The following is a 15,607-nucleotide window of genomic DNA, read 5'->3' on the forward strand; positions in this document are numbered from 1 at the left end:
TGTGAGATAAAAAACAGAATGCAACAATTTGCAAATATTATAGACCTACATTTTATTCACAATAGATCATAGAACATATAATATTACATAATAAAATATTAAGTATTTTTTTCCAGTATCAAACTTCTGCTTGCTTTAATTACTGTCACCAACATATAATATAAAAATGTTCCATCTCACATATTTGCAAAAACTAAAACTCATTTTTTTGTAAAACTGTTGTGTTTTTTATGTTTATATGTTTTATATGTTTTATATGTTGGCCTTTTAAAAGTAATAATAAAGTAGTGAAACATTAAAAAAGTGTGAACATGTATTTAATTAAAGCATTACCTGTAAGAGCTAATGAACATTATTGCACTAAATATTAATATAATAATTAGTAATGGAGTTAATAATGAAATATTTACACTGCTTTTTAGGATTTTTTTATTTCTTGCTTGTTCCTGATAAATAAATAGAACGAGGATTAATTGCTAAACATGTGTATCCTGTTCAGCACTCAGTAATAATAATAATAATAATAATAATAATAATAATAACAATAAAAATAATACTACTAATAATAATAACAACAATAATAATAATAATAATAATAATAATAATAATAATAATAATAATAATAACAATAAAAATAATACTACTAATAATAATAACAACAACAATAATAATAATAATAATAATAATAATAATAATAATAATAATAATAACAATAATAATACTAATCTCTCCTTCAGACTTTCTCTCACAGTAAGTTTCTGTGGTTGTTTTGCTGCTTTATTTCCAGTTTTCAGTTCTAAAGTTTAATCCAGTGTCTGAGGAGAGCTCTGTGTCGTCTCTGAGTTTCCTTCAGTATTTTATTTGTTGTTTTATTGACTGATTGTTGTGTTTTCAGAACGTCTCGAGGAGATCATTGGGGAAGATTTTACTGAGCACACTGGAGTCCTGCAGCGACCCTCAACACGGTACAAATACAAATACAATTACAATTACAAATACAATTACAAATTGAAATTGAAATACAAACACAAATCTTCTACAGTATCTGATTAAAGGACTCTTTGCTTTCTTCTGATAAACGGAAATCTCTTTTACTCAGTTGAGAATATTCTGCCTCTAATCAGCGTACTGATTTTAAAAGTGTTTTTGAAAAATCATAAAAATATTAGTAATAATTTCACAGTTTTATTAATCAAAACCATGGCAAACATAATGTAATAAATTGAGGGTTTTTGAGTGTCCCTAAATTGGACTCCAAGCCTTCCTACAGATATTTAATAAAACGTACTACTTATTAAACATTAGTAATTAGTAGGGGTGGGACACAATACTGATATTGTGATATATCTTATATCTCACGATACAATATAATCACAATTCATTTGTATTACAATACGATAAAAGATTATCTATATACGATTATACTACCACTAACACCATTACTACTATTACTGCTACTACTGAAAATAATAACAATAATAATAATAGTTAAAAACATTATAAAGTATCTTCTCTATAAATAATTATCAATGTCCATTTATCATTATCTGGTTTAGCTACCTCTTTAAAAGTGGTGCCTGAATAACATTTTATATATATATATAAAACAAACACAAAAACAAACTTTGTAAAGCGTGCAGATTTTGGTTGTAATACCTACAGCAAATTTCCAGTAATTTTAAGACAATTTAAGACTTTTTAAGGACCCTGTTTTAACACTGTTCTGCATTTTATCTTAAATTTCGTTTCTTATATTCCAAATTTATTCATTTTAATTCTGTTGTAACTGCACTTTTATTCTAATTAATTTTAGTATTTTTCCTTCTTTTAAATATATAATATTGTTTTATATGCTTTATTCTTATTCTATTTTTATTTCCATTTTTATTCTCTTACATGTTTTTAATTTTGGATTTTCTAGTTTGTGAAGCACTTTAAAGGAGCGTTGTGTAGAAAAGGTGCTATAAATAAATAAACTTACCTTATCTTTACCTGTAATGTCTCACCTGTCCGCAGGTAAAGCTCATATCCTGGAGGTGCTGAACGCTCTGTGTCATGAGCTGGCGGCGTGTGAGGTTCTCTCCAGCAGTGGAGTTTTAGAGAAAGCTCAGAGCCACCAGTCCCTCACCAACCCTCTCCTCATCTCCTGTTAAACTACAGCGCCACCTGCTGTCTGAAAACAGCCGTGAACTCTTTACCTGATCCATTACATCCCATCAAAACCCCAGAGCTGCTGACTGGTGTCTGATATTCCTCAATCCAGCCGAGCTCCTCCTCCTTTCAGAAGATCAGCACTTCACTTCTACACCCTCTCCCTTCCTTCTTTTACCTGTTTGTAATTAATAGTTGTTTATATGTCTGTTTTATATCTGTTATATATGCAGCTCTGGAAATGAAGAAAATGAAGAGATCACTTCATTTTCTGAATCAGTTTCTCTGATTTTACTATTTATAGGTTTATGTTTGAGTAAAATGAACATTGTTGTTTTATTCTATAAACTACAGACAACATTTCTCCCAAATTACAAATAAATATATATAAAAAAAGAGTTCAGAAATAATCAATATTTGGTGGAATATTCCTGGTTGGTTTTTAATCACAGTTTTAATTTCATGCATCTTTGCATCATGTTCTCCTCCTCCACCAGTCTTACACACTGCTTTTGGATAACTTTATGCTGCTTTACTCCTGGTGTAAAAATTCAAGCAGTTCAGTTTGGTGGTTTGATGGTTTGTGATCATCCATCTTCCTCTTGATTATATTCCAGAGGTTTTTAATTTGGTAAAATCAAAGAAACTCGTCATTTTTAAGTGCTCTCTTATTTTTCTAGAGCTGTATGTGTTTGTCTTTTTTTATCTTTGTAATTTTGGGATTTAAAAACTTTCAAAATCCATATGGGCTTTTTTACGTTATCCAATTAACTAAGAAAAGTCCTGTTTTATTAAATATTTCAATGTATTTGTAAATAGATTGTATAATGTGTTAGACAAAGCTAGTGCTAGTCGTGTTAGATTATATATATATATATATATATATATATATACACACACAATGCATATATATATATATATATATATATATATATATATATATATATATATATATATATATATACAAATATTGGTGCTGTTCTAGGACTTAAAGTGACTTAAATTGGAGTTTTTGAAAGAATTCTCTCAGGTAGTCGTGGTGCAGCTTAGTATTGATCAATTTGATCGAAGACGATTTACAGAAGTTATGTGATGTGAGGTCAATTAAAACTACGTCCCCTCATAAAAGCTATATGATGAATTAAACAAAAATAGCCAGCTGTATAATAATATAATTCTGTATACTACATTTTTTGTATGTAATTTAGCTTGGAAAATGCTTGTAGCACTTGTTTTTGTAAAGCTGACAGCTTTTCTGTTCCTGTTTGTCTTTTATTCATGTGGCTAATGTATTTTCTAATCTAATATTTTTTTAGGAATGCGCCGAATATTCTGTATTTGAAGATTTTTTGGCTAAAAATGGCTATAAAACACATGTATGTTCAGCCAAACAACTGGAAAGACTGACAGATGAATACCAAACACATCAAATCCTTATAGCAGAGCTCTTATCCACCATCCAGTAAATTAAACACAAATACACATATAAACTCCTTTAAAACAACACAACCCCCCCAAATAAACCCCAACAAAAGAGAACTGGCAACCCCAAAGATAGGGTTTATCACATATCATATTATACATGATACTCTGTGACACAGTAATATTGTGATTTAAAAGAAAAATCCATATGAAATTAATAGATTAAGTGAAAAGGGGCATTTTTCTGTATAATTTAAATTTTATTTTCTTACATTGTTATTATTTTATGCAAAAAAAAAATTAAAAAAAATAAGACTTAACAAGTTACTGTTGTTCATGAAAGACAAACGTTTACACTTTTTTTGTTGTTCGTTTCTGCTTTAATGAAAAATGAAAAATATTGTTGTTAAACAAAATGTTAAAATGTAAGTAAGTGTGTCAGTGTGTCTTTGCTATCGTAACGACAGGAAAAGTACACCTTGTGCAGCTCGAAACTCAACACAAAAGCTAATTCTCTTAGATAATCATGGGTGTGGTTAATTTTGGGAGTAACATTTTCTGAATCAGTTTCTCTGATTTTACTATTTATAGGTTTATGTTTGAGTAAAATGAACATTGTTGTTTTATTCTATAAACTACAGACAACATTTCTCCCAAATTACAAATAAAAATGTAAAGAGTTTTAAGACTTTAGAAGATCAATATTTGGTGGAATAACCCTGGTTTGTTTTTAATCACAGTTTTTTTTAATTTTATGCATCTTGGCATCATGTTCTCCTCCACCAGTCTTACACACTGCTTTTGGATAACTTTATGCTGCTTTACTCCTGGTGTAAAAATTCAAGCAGTTCAGTTTGGTGGTTTGATGGTTTGTGATCATCATCTTCTTCTTGATTTTATTCCAGAGGTTAATAATTTGGTAAAATCAAAGAAAATCATCATTTTTTAGTGCTCTTTTATTTTTTTTGTTTGAAAACCTTTTTTTTCCCCCAAAACTTTACTATCCATCCATCAGCATTGTTGTTATAACACCAATTAGAATAAATAAAGAACACAAACTCGGGAAGACATGAAGCTTAATCATATAGTAGTTTATACACACTCACATACATATTTATTTATTTCAGGTTTTCATTCTTTTTTTTCTCTTTTTTTGGTTTGAAAACATCTAAAAAGACTTGTTTTTCTGCGTTAAATAAAGTCGAAATAATTAAATCTACAGCATAAATCAATATATATATATATAAAAAAAAGAGTTGAGGAAGAAAATAAAACATGCAAGATACGTAGTGCATCATATAAACCCTTCACTGAAGTTTTGGACAGAAGGCAAACGCGTCGCGTCGTGATGGAAAACGTAAACGGAAAGAAGCTGGATAGAAAATACAACGATTCTGTGCTACAATTATATTAGAGTTCTCAATTTCAAAGAGTTTAGAGTTTATCCTCTCTTAGCTGTTCTGTTTCATTTGTGCAAAAGAAGCATATTCAGGTCTGTTTATTATATTTATTATATTTATTACAGTTACAGTGCTGTAGTGCCTAAACAAACCTCGCCTGCCATCTATGTAGTGTTGTCCTGTTCCTCCGGCTGCACTGGAGTTAAGCGTTCACACACAAACACACACAGGCCGCATTCATACTCGCATATTTTAGGCTCGACTGACTCCTACAGCTATATTTGTAAATGCACGGCGCATTCTGCAAACCTGGCGGCAGAAATATGAACTAAAAACAGCATGTAAACCAACATTGAGCTCAGCGAGGAGACGAGTCTGAACACAGTTTAACACACGGGTCAAATTAACTCCTAACTAGGGCTGGGACAAAATATATATCAATATTGTGATGAATACACTGCAAAAACCTTATTCTTAGCAAGTGAAATTAACTAGTTTTAAGGCAATAAATCTTATTTTTTTCTCTGATACATTTTTGGTCTTACTAAGCATCGTAAGTGTAGATTTTGTTTTTACTTATTTTAGGAATATTATCTTATCCAGTCTCACTTAGAAGTTTCACCTTTTCTTAGGTAATTTAGATTCAAAATAAGCACAGAAAGTTACTAGTCAAGTTTTATTGATTCTTGTGTACAAATTTAAGCCACTTTTTGCTTAATTTAGGCTTATTTCACTCATTTTGAAACTTTGTGATTAATCATTTAAAAAAATTCTTACTAAGAAAAATTCGCTCACCCCATTTGCAGATTTTTTTTGCTTAGTTTAAACATTTGTCTCAATTTACATATATTTTGTCTAGCTTTGCTGTGTAGTATTGATTTTAAGCATTTCTAAAATTATCTATCAAGACTATGAAGAAACATATAAGGAATCATGTAGTAACTTAAAATAAAAGTGTAGTAAATAAAAGTGTTAAACAAACCTAAAAAACACTGTAAGCTGGTAACTCTGCTGAACTTATCCTGTAAAACAGAGGAAACTCTTACTCTTATTTTTTTTTCTGGAGCAGAGCTGATGAATGCCAGTTTCATCATTATTATAATAATTATGAAGTTTTTGATGGTCTTTTTTAAGTTTACTAAATAATTCCATATTTAAGGTGTGTCCAAATTTGTGACTGGTACTCATACATATATATTTATATATATCAAGTATCGCAAAATCACTGTATCGTGATGTGATATATCATAATACGTAATGTGGGCAATGTATATCGTTATCAAATCCCTATCCGGACAGGACAGGATTAGATTAGATTAGTTTCTCTCTAATTTTAGTCCCGTCCGGACGCACATCTCTGAGTTTCGTCTCCTCGCCTTTAATAAAATAGATATTTGTCCACTGCCGCGCACCGTAATTACACTTTGGATGCGCCACGGTTTCCACGGAGATCCACGTAAAAAAAAAAAACACAACAGCGAGTGGAGATGGAGGAGCTACTGAACTCCGCGATGAGGTCATGTGACCTCACTGGTCCTCCTGTTTTATAAATTGCAGTCCGGATGCAGGAGTTTTATCACTGTAGAGTAGAAGTGTGAAATACTAGTGAGAAACTAATCCTATCCAGATGTAGGGCTTTATTTAAAACAGGGTGCGTAACACTGTGTGTGTGTTTTTTTTTTTTTTATTCACCCTAGTGGTGAATAGATGTTACTGCAGCAGGTAATACGAGTACATGTTAGGAAGTCTATAGTTTCTCTCTTTCTTTGTTTCTTTCTTTCTTTCACTTCGTTTTACTTTAAGGAAAGACTAAAATAAAAATCTCACTCCAGCGTCAGAGTCGTACAGATTCGGTCGGATTTGGCTGATTACTACAAGCAAGCAGTAAATGCAACAAAGCCTAAACTACACACTTACTTTTATAATTATAAAATTTATAATAGCACTCACCTACATGTATTTACAAATGACAGGAAAAGTGTTGCTAATTATGCTAATTATTTTACACACCGGTACAAATAAAATCAAATAAAATAAAAAAAAATCAAAAATTTAAAATTAAAAGAACGTGCAAGGCCTGAGCTCAGGGTCAGAACGTCTTCTTACGTTGAACGCCCAGGCTTTATACATTACTGTGTCACTAACTGGGGGAAAAAATGAATAATAATAATAATAATAATAATAATAATAATAATAATAATAATAATAATAATAAAGTGGGCGGGGTTAAAAACGAAACTAAAAAATAAACACAAGCAATCGAGGGGTGAATCTAGCAGGTACAGCAGTGCTGTTGCACGAGGACTCGTGTCGTAATGAGACACAACAATGGTAGTGTTAGTTTGAAGATGGCAGGAGAGAAACTAAGGTTTTTTTTTGTAGTTTTTAAGAGAGAAACACAAAAGGGGCGTGGCCTCAGTTAGCCGTAGCACGTTAGCTCCCTGGGCGTTTCTCGTTCTCTGCTCGCTCTCTCTAATCTAATCTCTAATCGTGAGGAGGTTAGCCGTTAGCTTAGCAGCCGAAAGTCTCCTGCGAGGCGTAGACCATGTAGAGGAAGCCGTCCTCGTCCCTCTCCTGCTCGTAGATCTCAGAAATGGGTGTGGACACGCTCACCATGCTGTGCTGATTGACCAATAGGAAGAAGGCCTGGGTCGGGTTCAGCTGCAGACGACGCCTGGAGGAAAAAACAGACATACAAAAGCTACGCTCACATTACAATCCACGTTGCTCAAATCCGATTTTTTGTTCAAATGGGATTTGTCCATCTTGTCGGTTCACATTCAGTGTAAATGTAAGTGATCTGTATCTGTGTGTAATGTGAACGAATCTGTTCCTGAATCGTCTCACCTGCTGCACATTGATACCTGTATAAACGCCTCCTTCTTCACCAACAACAAAACCCCTCATATTAGAGAGACGAGAGACTCGTAGCTTTATAAAGGGAAATGGATGAGTTAGCAGCTCATATGTGGAGCATCTTTTGCTGGAGTGGAGAGTAAACAGCTGCTCTGAAGTTCATGCTCAGGTCCAGGAGGGGAAAAAAGGACAGGTGGTTTGCTTTTGCTGTTTTTATCAGCTATAGCTGCACAGCTGCACCAAGAGATGCAGTGTGGGTACGAGAGAGAGAAGCACGTAGCGCTAATGCTAATGCGTAAAAGCGTAAAAAAGAAGCAAGAATTTCCTAAAAGTATTTTGGATACGTTTCCGATTGATTTAGGACCACGTATAAAAGTGATTCAAATCTGAAAAATAGATAAATAAATGAATAAATATATTTCTACTAACATTTTCTAACAAGTCATTATTTTCTTTTCTTTCCTTAGTTATGTTCATTTTCTTCTGTTGTTTTTTTTCCTTGTTTTGTCCTAAATTAACAACTTATAAACCGTTTAAAAAATAAACTTCAAGAGCTATAACTAAAGCCCTTTATGATATATTAATACTGTAGCTTAAAAGATGATTTTAATGCACACTGAACTTAATTTATTTGTTAACTGGAGAAAAAAGGGAACTGTGGCTGATTTTAATACTGTAATGCCTTTATAAGCTTTAATAACAACATACTGCAATTTGATATTAAACATGTGTCTTACTTGTGTAATAGAGCTTTTTGAGAAATATTTCTTTTGAATAGTTAAAATTAAGTATTTAAGGTTTGTTTATAGTGTTTATTCTTTATTTAAAAATAAGCCGTGTTACATTTGTTTGCGTATCTCTTCTTAAGGTCTATTGTTTAAATATTTTAGCTGTTTTTCTGCTGATAAAGCCTGATTTCTTTATATATTGTGCAATTTTGTGGGACAAAGTGAACCCTATAATAATCAAAGCCATAATTTAAAGCCTTGGAGTTTTATATTATATGTACTCCTAACAGTACAGTAAGTCTCAAACCTATATAAAAGCCCAGTCAAGCAAAAAATAAAATAAATTATTAATAAAATAAGTAAAATAAAATAAAAATACTGTGATATACATTTTGGTCATACCACCCAGCACTAATAATAACCATTCATACTAGAAGCTAATAATAATAAAACATTTGTTAGGGCTATCATGATAAATCAGTGGTGATTTAAATAGTCACATTATAATCACCACAATTTTAAAAATGGCCTAAAAATGTTCCTAAAAAAATAATAATTACCCAACAAATGGTGTGATTGGTGTTAGGGTTAAAAATCATACAATGTGATTCTGTCTATCACATCTGAAGTGTATCTATGATAAAAATGACAGAGCTCTCCATTCTTTGTAGGTGGGAACAATTGTAAATTGTAAAATTGGCAGTAGCAAATACTTATTTTACCCACTGTATTTGTTTAAAATGTGTAGGAATGGCTTAGAAACCAAATATAAGATTACTTATTAACACAAGTAATAAAGTCAAATAAAGCAAATCAAACATCACACACACTTTATAAAATGAGTGGCCCAAAGGTTTCAACTACAGCTCATTAATGAATAACTAATTTCTGAGATGAAACAAAGCTAAAACTAGTGCTAGTTAGTTTTACACAATCTTACACTTCAGAATTATGAATACATAAATCACTACATTCATAAATACAGCTCTGGAAAAAAAATAAGAGAGCACTTAAAAATGATGAGTTTCTTTGATTTTAACAAATTAAAAACCTCTGGAATATAATCAAGAGGAAGATGGATGATCACAAACCATCAAACCACCAAACTGAACTGCTTGAATTTTTGCACCAGGAGTAAAGCAGCATAAAGTTATCCAAAAGCAGTGTGTAAGACTGGTGGAGGAGAACATGATGCCAAGATGCATGAAATTAAAACTGTGTTTAAAAACCACCAGGGTTATTCCACCAAATATTGATTATTTCTGAACTCTTAAAACTTTATGAATATGAACTTGTTTTCTTTGCATTGTTTGAGGTCTGAAAGCTCTGCATCTTTTTTTTCAGGAATTTTTCATTTTCTACAAATAAATGCTCTAAATGACAATATATATTTTTATTTGGAATTTGGGAGAAATGTCTGTAGTTTATAGAATAAAACAACAATTTTACTAAAACATAAACCTATAAAATAGCAAAATCAGAGAAACTCATTCAGAAACTGAAGTGCTCTTTTCATGTTTTACAAAGCTGTATGTAATATGTAAGGGGTTAATTGGAATAATAATAAACTGTTGAGCTGTGATTGGGAAACAGCCTACACTCAATAGCCACTCACAAATGTTGGATATCGAGGCCATTTGATCCAGTGGATGGTGAAATATTCTAAGAGCTTGGCTAAAGCATGCTAATCCATTTTTCAGAAAACAGTGTTCAGAGCTCTTCTACACTAGTGTTGTTCTTTCAGGAGCTACAGGATGGGAAGTGAACGGCCTCCAACGATAACAAAGCTAATTTTAGAGCTGGAAAGTTTAAAAGCGTGAGCTGCAGTCTGTCCCGGAGGACGGCAGGGTCAGCAAGAGCTCTAAATCTCTGGCACATGCTATACCTACCCCCACTAACCCCTTAACCCTCCCCCAGAACACTCAGGAGCAGTCAACACAGTAAACAAACCAGCCTGAGCAAGCGTGAGACCACGTGAGACTGCTGCAAACAGACACACAAACACTTCACTTTACATCAGCTAGTGTACTTTACTGCAGGATATTTATCCCCAATTTACACAGCTGATAGCAAGCTGCATGACCTGGATTCAAACCAGTCATCTCATGATCATAGTGGAAGCCTGAGTAATAGCTTAAACCAAAATCAGAGTGTCTCTTGTTCATCATTCTCTTTAAGAGTAGAACCAGGTGAGCTCTGTCTTTGGTGGATTGCTATTGTAACGGTGCAGCTACCTGGACGTGTTTAACAAACTCTTCTCAGCAGAGGAAACTGAGCTGCTGGTTGACGCTGTGAAGGAGCTCCAGCAGCTCATTTACGGGAACAGCAATGTTATTTCATTTACTATTCTGTTTATTGTTGATGTAAAAGTTGGGTTTGTGCTGCTGTGTGTTCATGTGTGTGTAATAAGTGGGGGCGTACACTCGGCTCGGCACAGCGCCTGTGTTACCGAGATAGCGATGAACGTCTGACTGTTGCCATCTGTCTAGGTTGTATTCAGTCAGTGGAGCTCCTGTGTTTTCTGTTACCAATATAAACAAGCAAAACCCCAGAAACGTACCTGAACACACCTCAACAAACTGAACTCTCACCTGATAATCTTCACCAGTTCGCTCATGTTGACGTGATCAGGTACAAGAAACTTGGTCTTGTCCAAAACGGGAAGCTGCTTTTCTCCCTTATATCTCTCAATGATGACCTACAGGCAAAAACACAGTTCCAGCTGTATTTAATAAACATTATCATATTATTCAAGGTTAATTCATTAACTTTTAAATGTATTTCTAAAATTCCTAACAGTTCTTACCGGAATTTTATTAGGATGCTGCTCTCGTATCTGCTGCACCTCCTTACAGCGATCAGCTGAGAATAAAAATAAAATAGCTTAAAAATCAAGAGAAAACAATTCATCAAATGATTTACACAGAATCTCTAGACATCGAAAAAGACCTTAAAAACCAGTACAATGATGAAACTGGCACTCATCAGGACCGCCCCAGGAAAGGAAGAGTTGTACAGGATAGGTTTATCAGATAAGAGCACCTTAATGCTTCACAGAGTATTTTAGTTTGTTTAACACTGTTTTTAAGTTACAACATGATTCCTTAAGTGTTCCTTCATAGTCTGATAGATCACTTCACTATTAAATTTCTCTTATCGAATAGTACATAGTTTATTACACTATATGAACTCTTTTTCTTTTCAATATCTTAGATTTTGGAAGAAATAATGAATGAGCAGGCAACCACTTAAGAGACTATTTAAAATCATATCGTCACAATCAGCACGAGGTACAACATGGGGGGAAGGGTTACACCCGTTCACCCTGTGCTGAAGCTGTAATTTGATCTTGTGTTGATGTTTATTGCTTAACAGGCACAGCAAACCATAATAATCCTAACATTTGCACTTCCATAAATGCTTATAATTATGACAATAAACAAAAACATCCTCGTGGTACCGAATTTTATCAATTTAAATGCTGTTTTTGAGTTGGTTAGTTCAGTGTCTGGGGTCATTTTGAGTAGCTCAGTTTGTTAGTTTAACTAAAACACAGAAACAGCTCAGATAACTAACAGCAATATTTACAATTAACAGCACCTGGAAAAGCTATGTAGAATATAGTGCACTACATGGGTCACTGAAATTTGTTTTCTTCTCCATATATAGTGCACTCCATAGGTCATAAAACAGAGATTTAGGAATACAGGGCATAAAATAGACAAATTTACTCATTGTAGAGCTATAAGATGTGAATTTTGTGGGATTTTCTCTCTCTATAGTGCTCAACATAGGACATTAAATAAAGGGACTACTTCTTAATGTAAAGAAATATATATATGGCATGAAATAGAGGTGTTTACTCTGTATATAGTGCCCCACATTTGGGCATGAAATGGAGGTATTTACTCTAAATGTAAAGACATATAAATAGAGGTGTTTACTTTGTATATAGTGCCCTACATAGGGCATAAAACAGAGGTATTTACTCTTAATGTTGAGCACTATTTAGGACATACAATTTAAATATGTACTCAATATATAGCGCTCAACATAGGACATGAAATAGAGGAATTTACTCCTAATGTAAAGAAATATATAAGGCATGAGAAGTTTATTCTGTATATAGTGTTCTATATTGAGCAAGAAATAGAGAGATTAATTCATAACGTAAAGAAATATATAGGGATAAATTAGAGGTATTTATTCTGTTTAAAGAGCTCTACATTGGCCTTAAAATAGAAGTATTTACTCTAAATGTAGAGCCCTATTTAGGGTTAGGATTAATTATTAATGTAAAGAAATATACAAGGCATGAAATAGAGGGGTTTACTCTCTATATAGTGCTCTAAAAAGTAATGAAATCATTTAAATAGACTTTTTAGGATTAAGTTTAAGCACCTAACCTAACATAGGTTATATTTTTATCTAGCTAACCTACTTAGTGCACTGGGTCCCCCTTAAGAAATCAGGTATTTAGGATCAATTTAGTTCGCTAAAAGCTTAAATAATAATTTATCATGTAGTTAACTAATTAAGTTATCCTAAAACACACATATAAAGGTTAGTTCTAATATAGCTTTAACCTACAGCTCAATAAAAACAGTAAAGTGCCGTTTTGGGCAAGTTAATGCTAAGCTAATGCTAAGCTAACGCTATAGCTACGTGTTGAGGTAAAGTAAATAAGGGCCTCAGCGGATTCATCGCGTAAAATGCACGATACTGAAGACCAGATACTAAAAATAAAGACATTTATGAGACTAAATTAAGTCAGACAACACGTTTGTTCACTTTAAGTTAGCTAAAACAGCAAAACTTGGCTTATCTTGCTAGCTAGGTTAGCTAGTTTGTCAGGTTAAAAGCTAACGTTAGCTTGGCTAAGCTAAAAGGCCTCTAGCCACCAGGTTTTAATAACTTTAATAACTTCTATTTTTATGCTACAGTGGACAATATAACTCTATAATACGCACATTTTCGTCTCCTCTGTGTACTGGGGATAGCTTAATGTCTTTCTAGATTTTTTAACCATACTGTTATAACGCTATCTCCCTTAGTATTGATAAATTATCGGTATGTTTGCACATACAGCTCTGTAAAAATCGCTATTTATTGGTTTATGTTTGAGTAAAATGAACATTGTTGTTTTATTCTATAAACTACAGACAACATTTCTCCCAAATTCCTAAATAAATTACATTTATTTCCCTGCAATGTGCTTTAACGTGACCCATAATAAGGAGAATTATGGCTGGCCAAAATATACATAGAGTTTTTCTTCTGCAAATACAGCTCTAAAAAAAAAAAAAAAAAACAAGAGACCACTTAAAAAATTATGAGTTTCTTTGATTTTACCAAATTAACCTCTGGAATATAATCAAGAGAAAGATGGATGATCACAAGCCATCAAACCACCAAACTGAACTGCTTGAATATTTTTTTGCACCAGGAGTAAAGCAGTATAAAGTTATCCAAAAGCAGTGTGTAAGACTGGTGGAGGAGGAGAACATGATTCCAAGATGCATGAAATTAAAACTGTGAATTAAGCTTTATGAATATGAACTAGTTTTCTTTGCATTATTTGTACTGCCATTTCCCTTTTTTTGCAATACATAATAAATGTTATAAATGACAATAATGATAATAATGTTGTCTGTAGTTTATAGAATAAAACAACAATGTTCATTTTACTCAAACATAAAGCTATAAATAGCAAAATCAGAGAAACTGATTCAGAAACTGAAGTGCTCTCTTCATTGCTTCCAGAGCTGTAACGTTATATTATATAATAGGACATGAGCTAAACTAAACCGTAGAGACTCTATTTTAGATAAAACAAGTAAGTACTAAAAGTAGATATAAACACACCGGCTGAAACTTGAGACGTTAATAGGCTAGCCATGTATATTATTTAGTAACGTTAGTTACAACATTATAACTATCATTGGCTTTATGTTTATTAACGTAACGGTTAAATCTCTCACTGTTCAGATTATCAGACTAACCAAAACAACACAGTCTGATAAACATTAAAACACATTAAACAGCTTCTACCCGCTTATATATAAACTCACCGAAGCTCCGCCGCTGTTTGAAAGGTCTATCAGAAGGCATAATTGTAGTTTAAGATGAATAAAATAACAATAATAATCTGTAGTTTTATTCCTCTCTGTTTTTATTATTGTTCTGATCCTCGTCAGCAACTCCGAGCCAGAGGCGATAAAGACATGCGCAGAACGCCACGGAGTTTTAAAGGGAACAGCGCCAAAGAGCCTGAACAGCCGAGAACTCCCACTCCAGAATGGGTTCGGATTGATGGATGGATGGATGGATAGATACGTTCACATTACCAGTTTGAAGTGACTCCAATCAAATTTTTTTCATGGCTGTGTGAACGTGCCAAATCTAGATTTATGCCAATCAGATCTGAGCTTTAAAAATTGGCTTGGAAAAGCAAGGGGGAGAGGCAGCAGATAGATTTACTTTTGCAGTTTTTTAGCTGTTTATAAACTTCTTTTTTTTTTACGTTATTAGCATGCTTTTTCAAGCCGAGACTTAACACTTATTCATTAACAAAATTTCACCCCTTTTTAAGAGAGCGGTAAGCAGAGAGGCATCAGACATTTCCCAATTGAAATCCATTCAAAAGTGTCTGTAAACTTTTGTCAGAAATGTAAACTACTCTAAAAGAAACAGTTATTTTTAGCTAGAAACGTGATAATCTGTATACTTGTTGTACTGTAAGCTTCAGTGTTAGTTCTAGCCGAAAACTCCTGTGCTAGTCACTCGTATCTTAATCAATCACCAGCTTCTGCCTTCCTGGTAGAACTTGCACTTTTCCAAGCAAGCTTGTAAAAGTCTGTTCACATACTTTCTCTCCTAGTTCTAATTTGAGTATTTAGCCGTTTAGCTCCTTTTACCCTCATTCATTAAAGACTCCCTCACGTGCTTCCTCTAGCGTTTTTTTAGTAGATGCTTTCTGCTATAAAGGAGATGACCGGAAGTAGCCAGTCTCTGCATGAACCAGCTGTGGCAGCACAGTCCTGCTTTTTT

The 15,607-nt window shown here is 33.1% G+C and overlaps 2 protein-coding genes across 2 annotated transcripts in view; one reads left to right on the forward strand and one right to left on the reverse strand.

The window, feature by feature from the left end:
- efcc1 (EF-hand and coiled-coil domain containing 1) overlaps positions 1-3,933 on the forward strand; it is a 38,655-nt gene extending 34,722 nt beyond the window's left edge. The window contains exons 7-8 of the mRNA XM_022682454.2: positions 896-965; positions 2,017-3,933. Coding sequence (XP_022538175.2) covers positions 896-965; positions 2,017-2,153 — 207 coding nt within the window. The 3' untranslated portion in view covers positions 2,154-3,933. The remainder of the gene's footprint in view (positions 1-895; positions 966-2,016) is intronic.
- A 710-nt stretch (positions 3,934-4,643) lies between these two features.
- Positions 4,644-14,795, reverse strand: map1lc3a (microtubule-associated protein 1 light chain 3 alpha). The gene is made up of 4 exons (XM_007233857.4): positions 14,629-14,795; positions 11,364-11,419; positions 11,149-11,255; positions 4,644-7,647 (listed from the first exon to the last, which is right to left on the reverse strand). The coding sequence occupies exons 1-4, from the start codon at positions 14,666-14,668 to the stop codon at positions 7,485-7,487; spliced, it is 366 nt and encodes a 121-aa protein (XP_007233919.1). The 5' UTR covers positions 14,669-14,795; the 3' UTR covers positions 4,644-7,484.
- Between the last annotated feature and the right edge of the window lie 812 nt (positions 14,796-15,607).

The sequence above is a fragment of the Astyanax mexicanus genome, chromosome 24, assembly GCF_023375975.1.
Source record: "Astyanax mexicanus isolate ESR-SI-001 chromosome 24, AstMex3_surface, whole genome shotgun sequence".
In the NCBI taxonomy this organism is placed as follows: Eukaryota; Metazoa; Chordata; class Actinopteri; order Characiformes; family Acestrorhamphidae; genus Astyanax; species Astyanax mexicanus.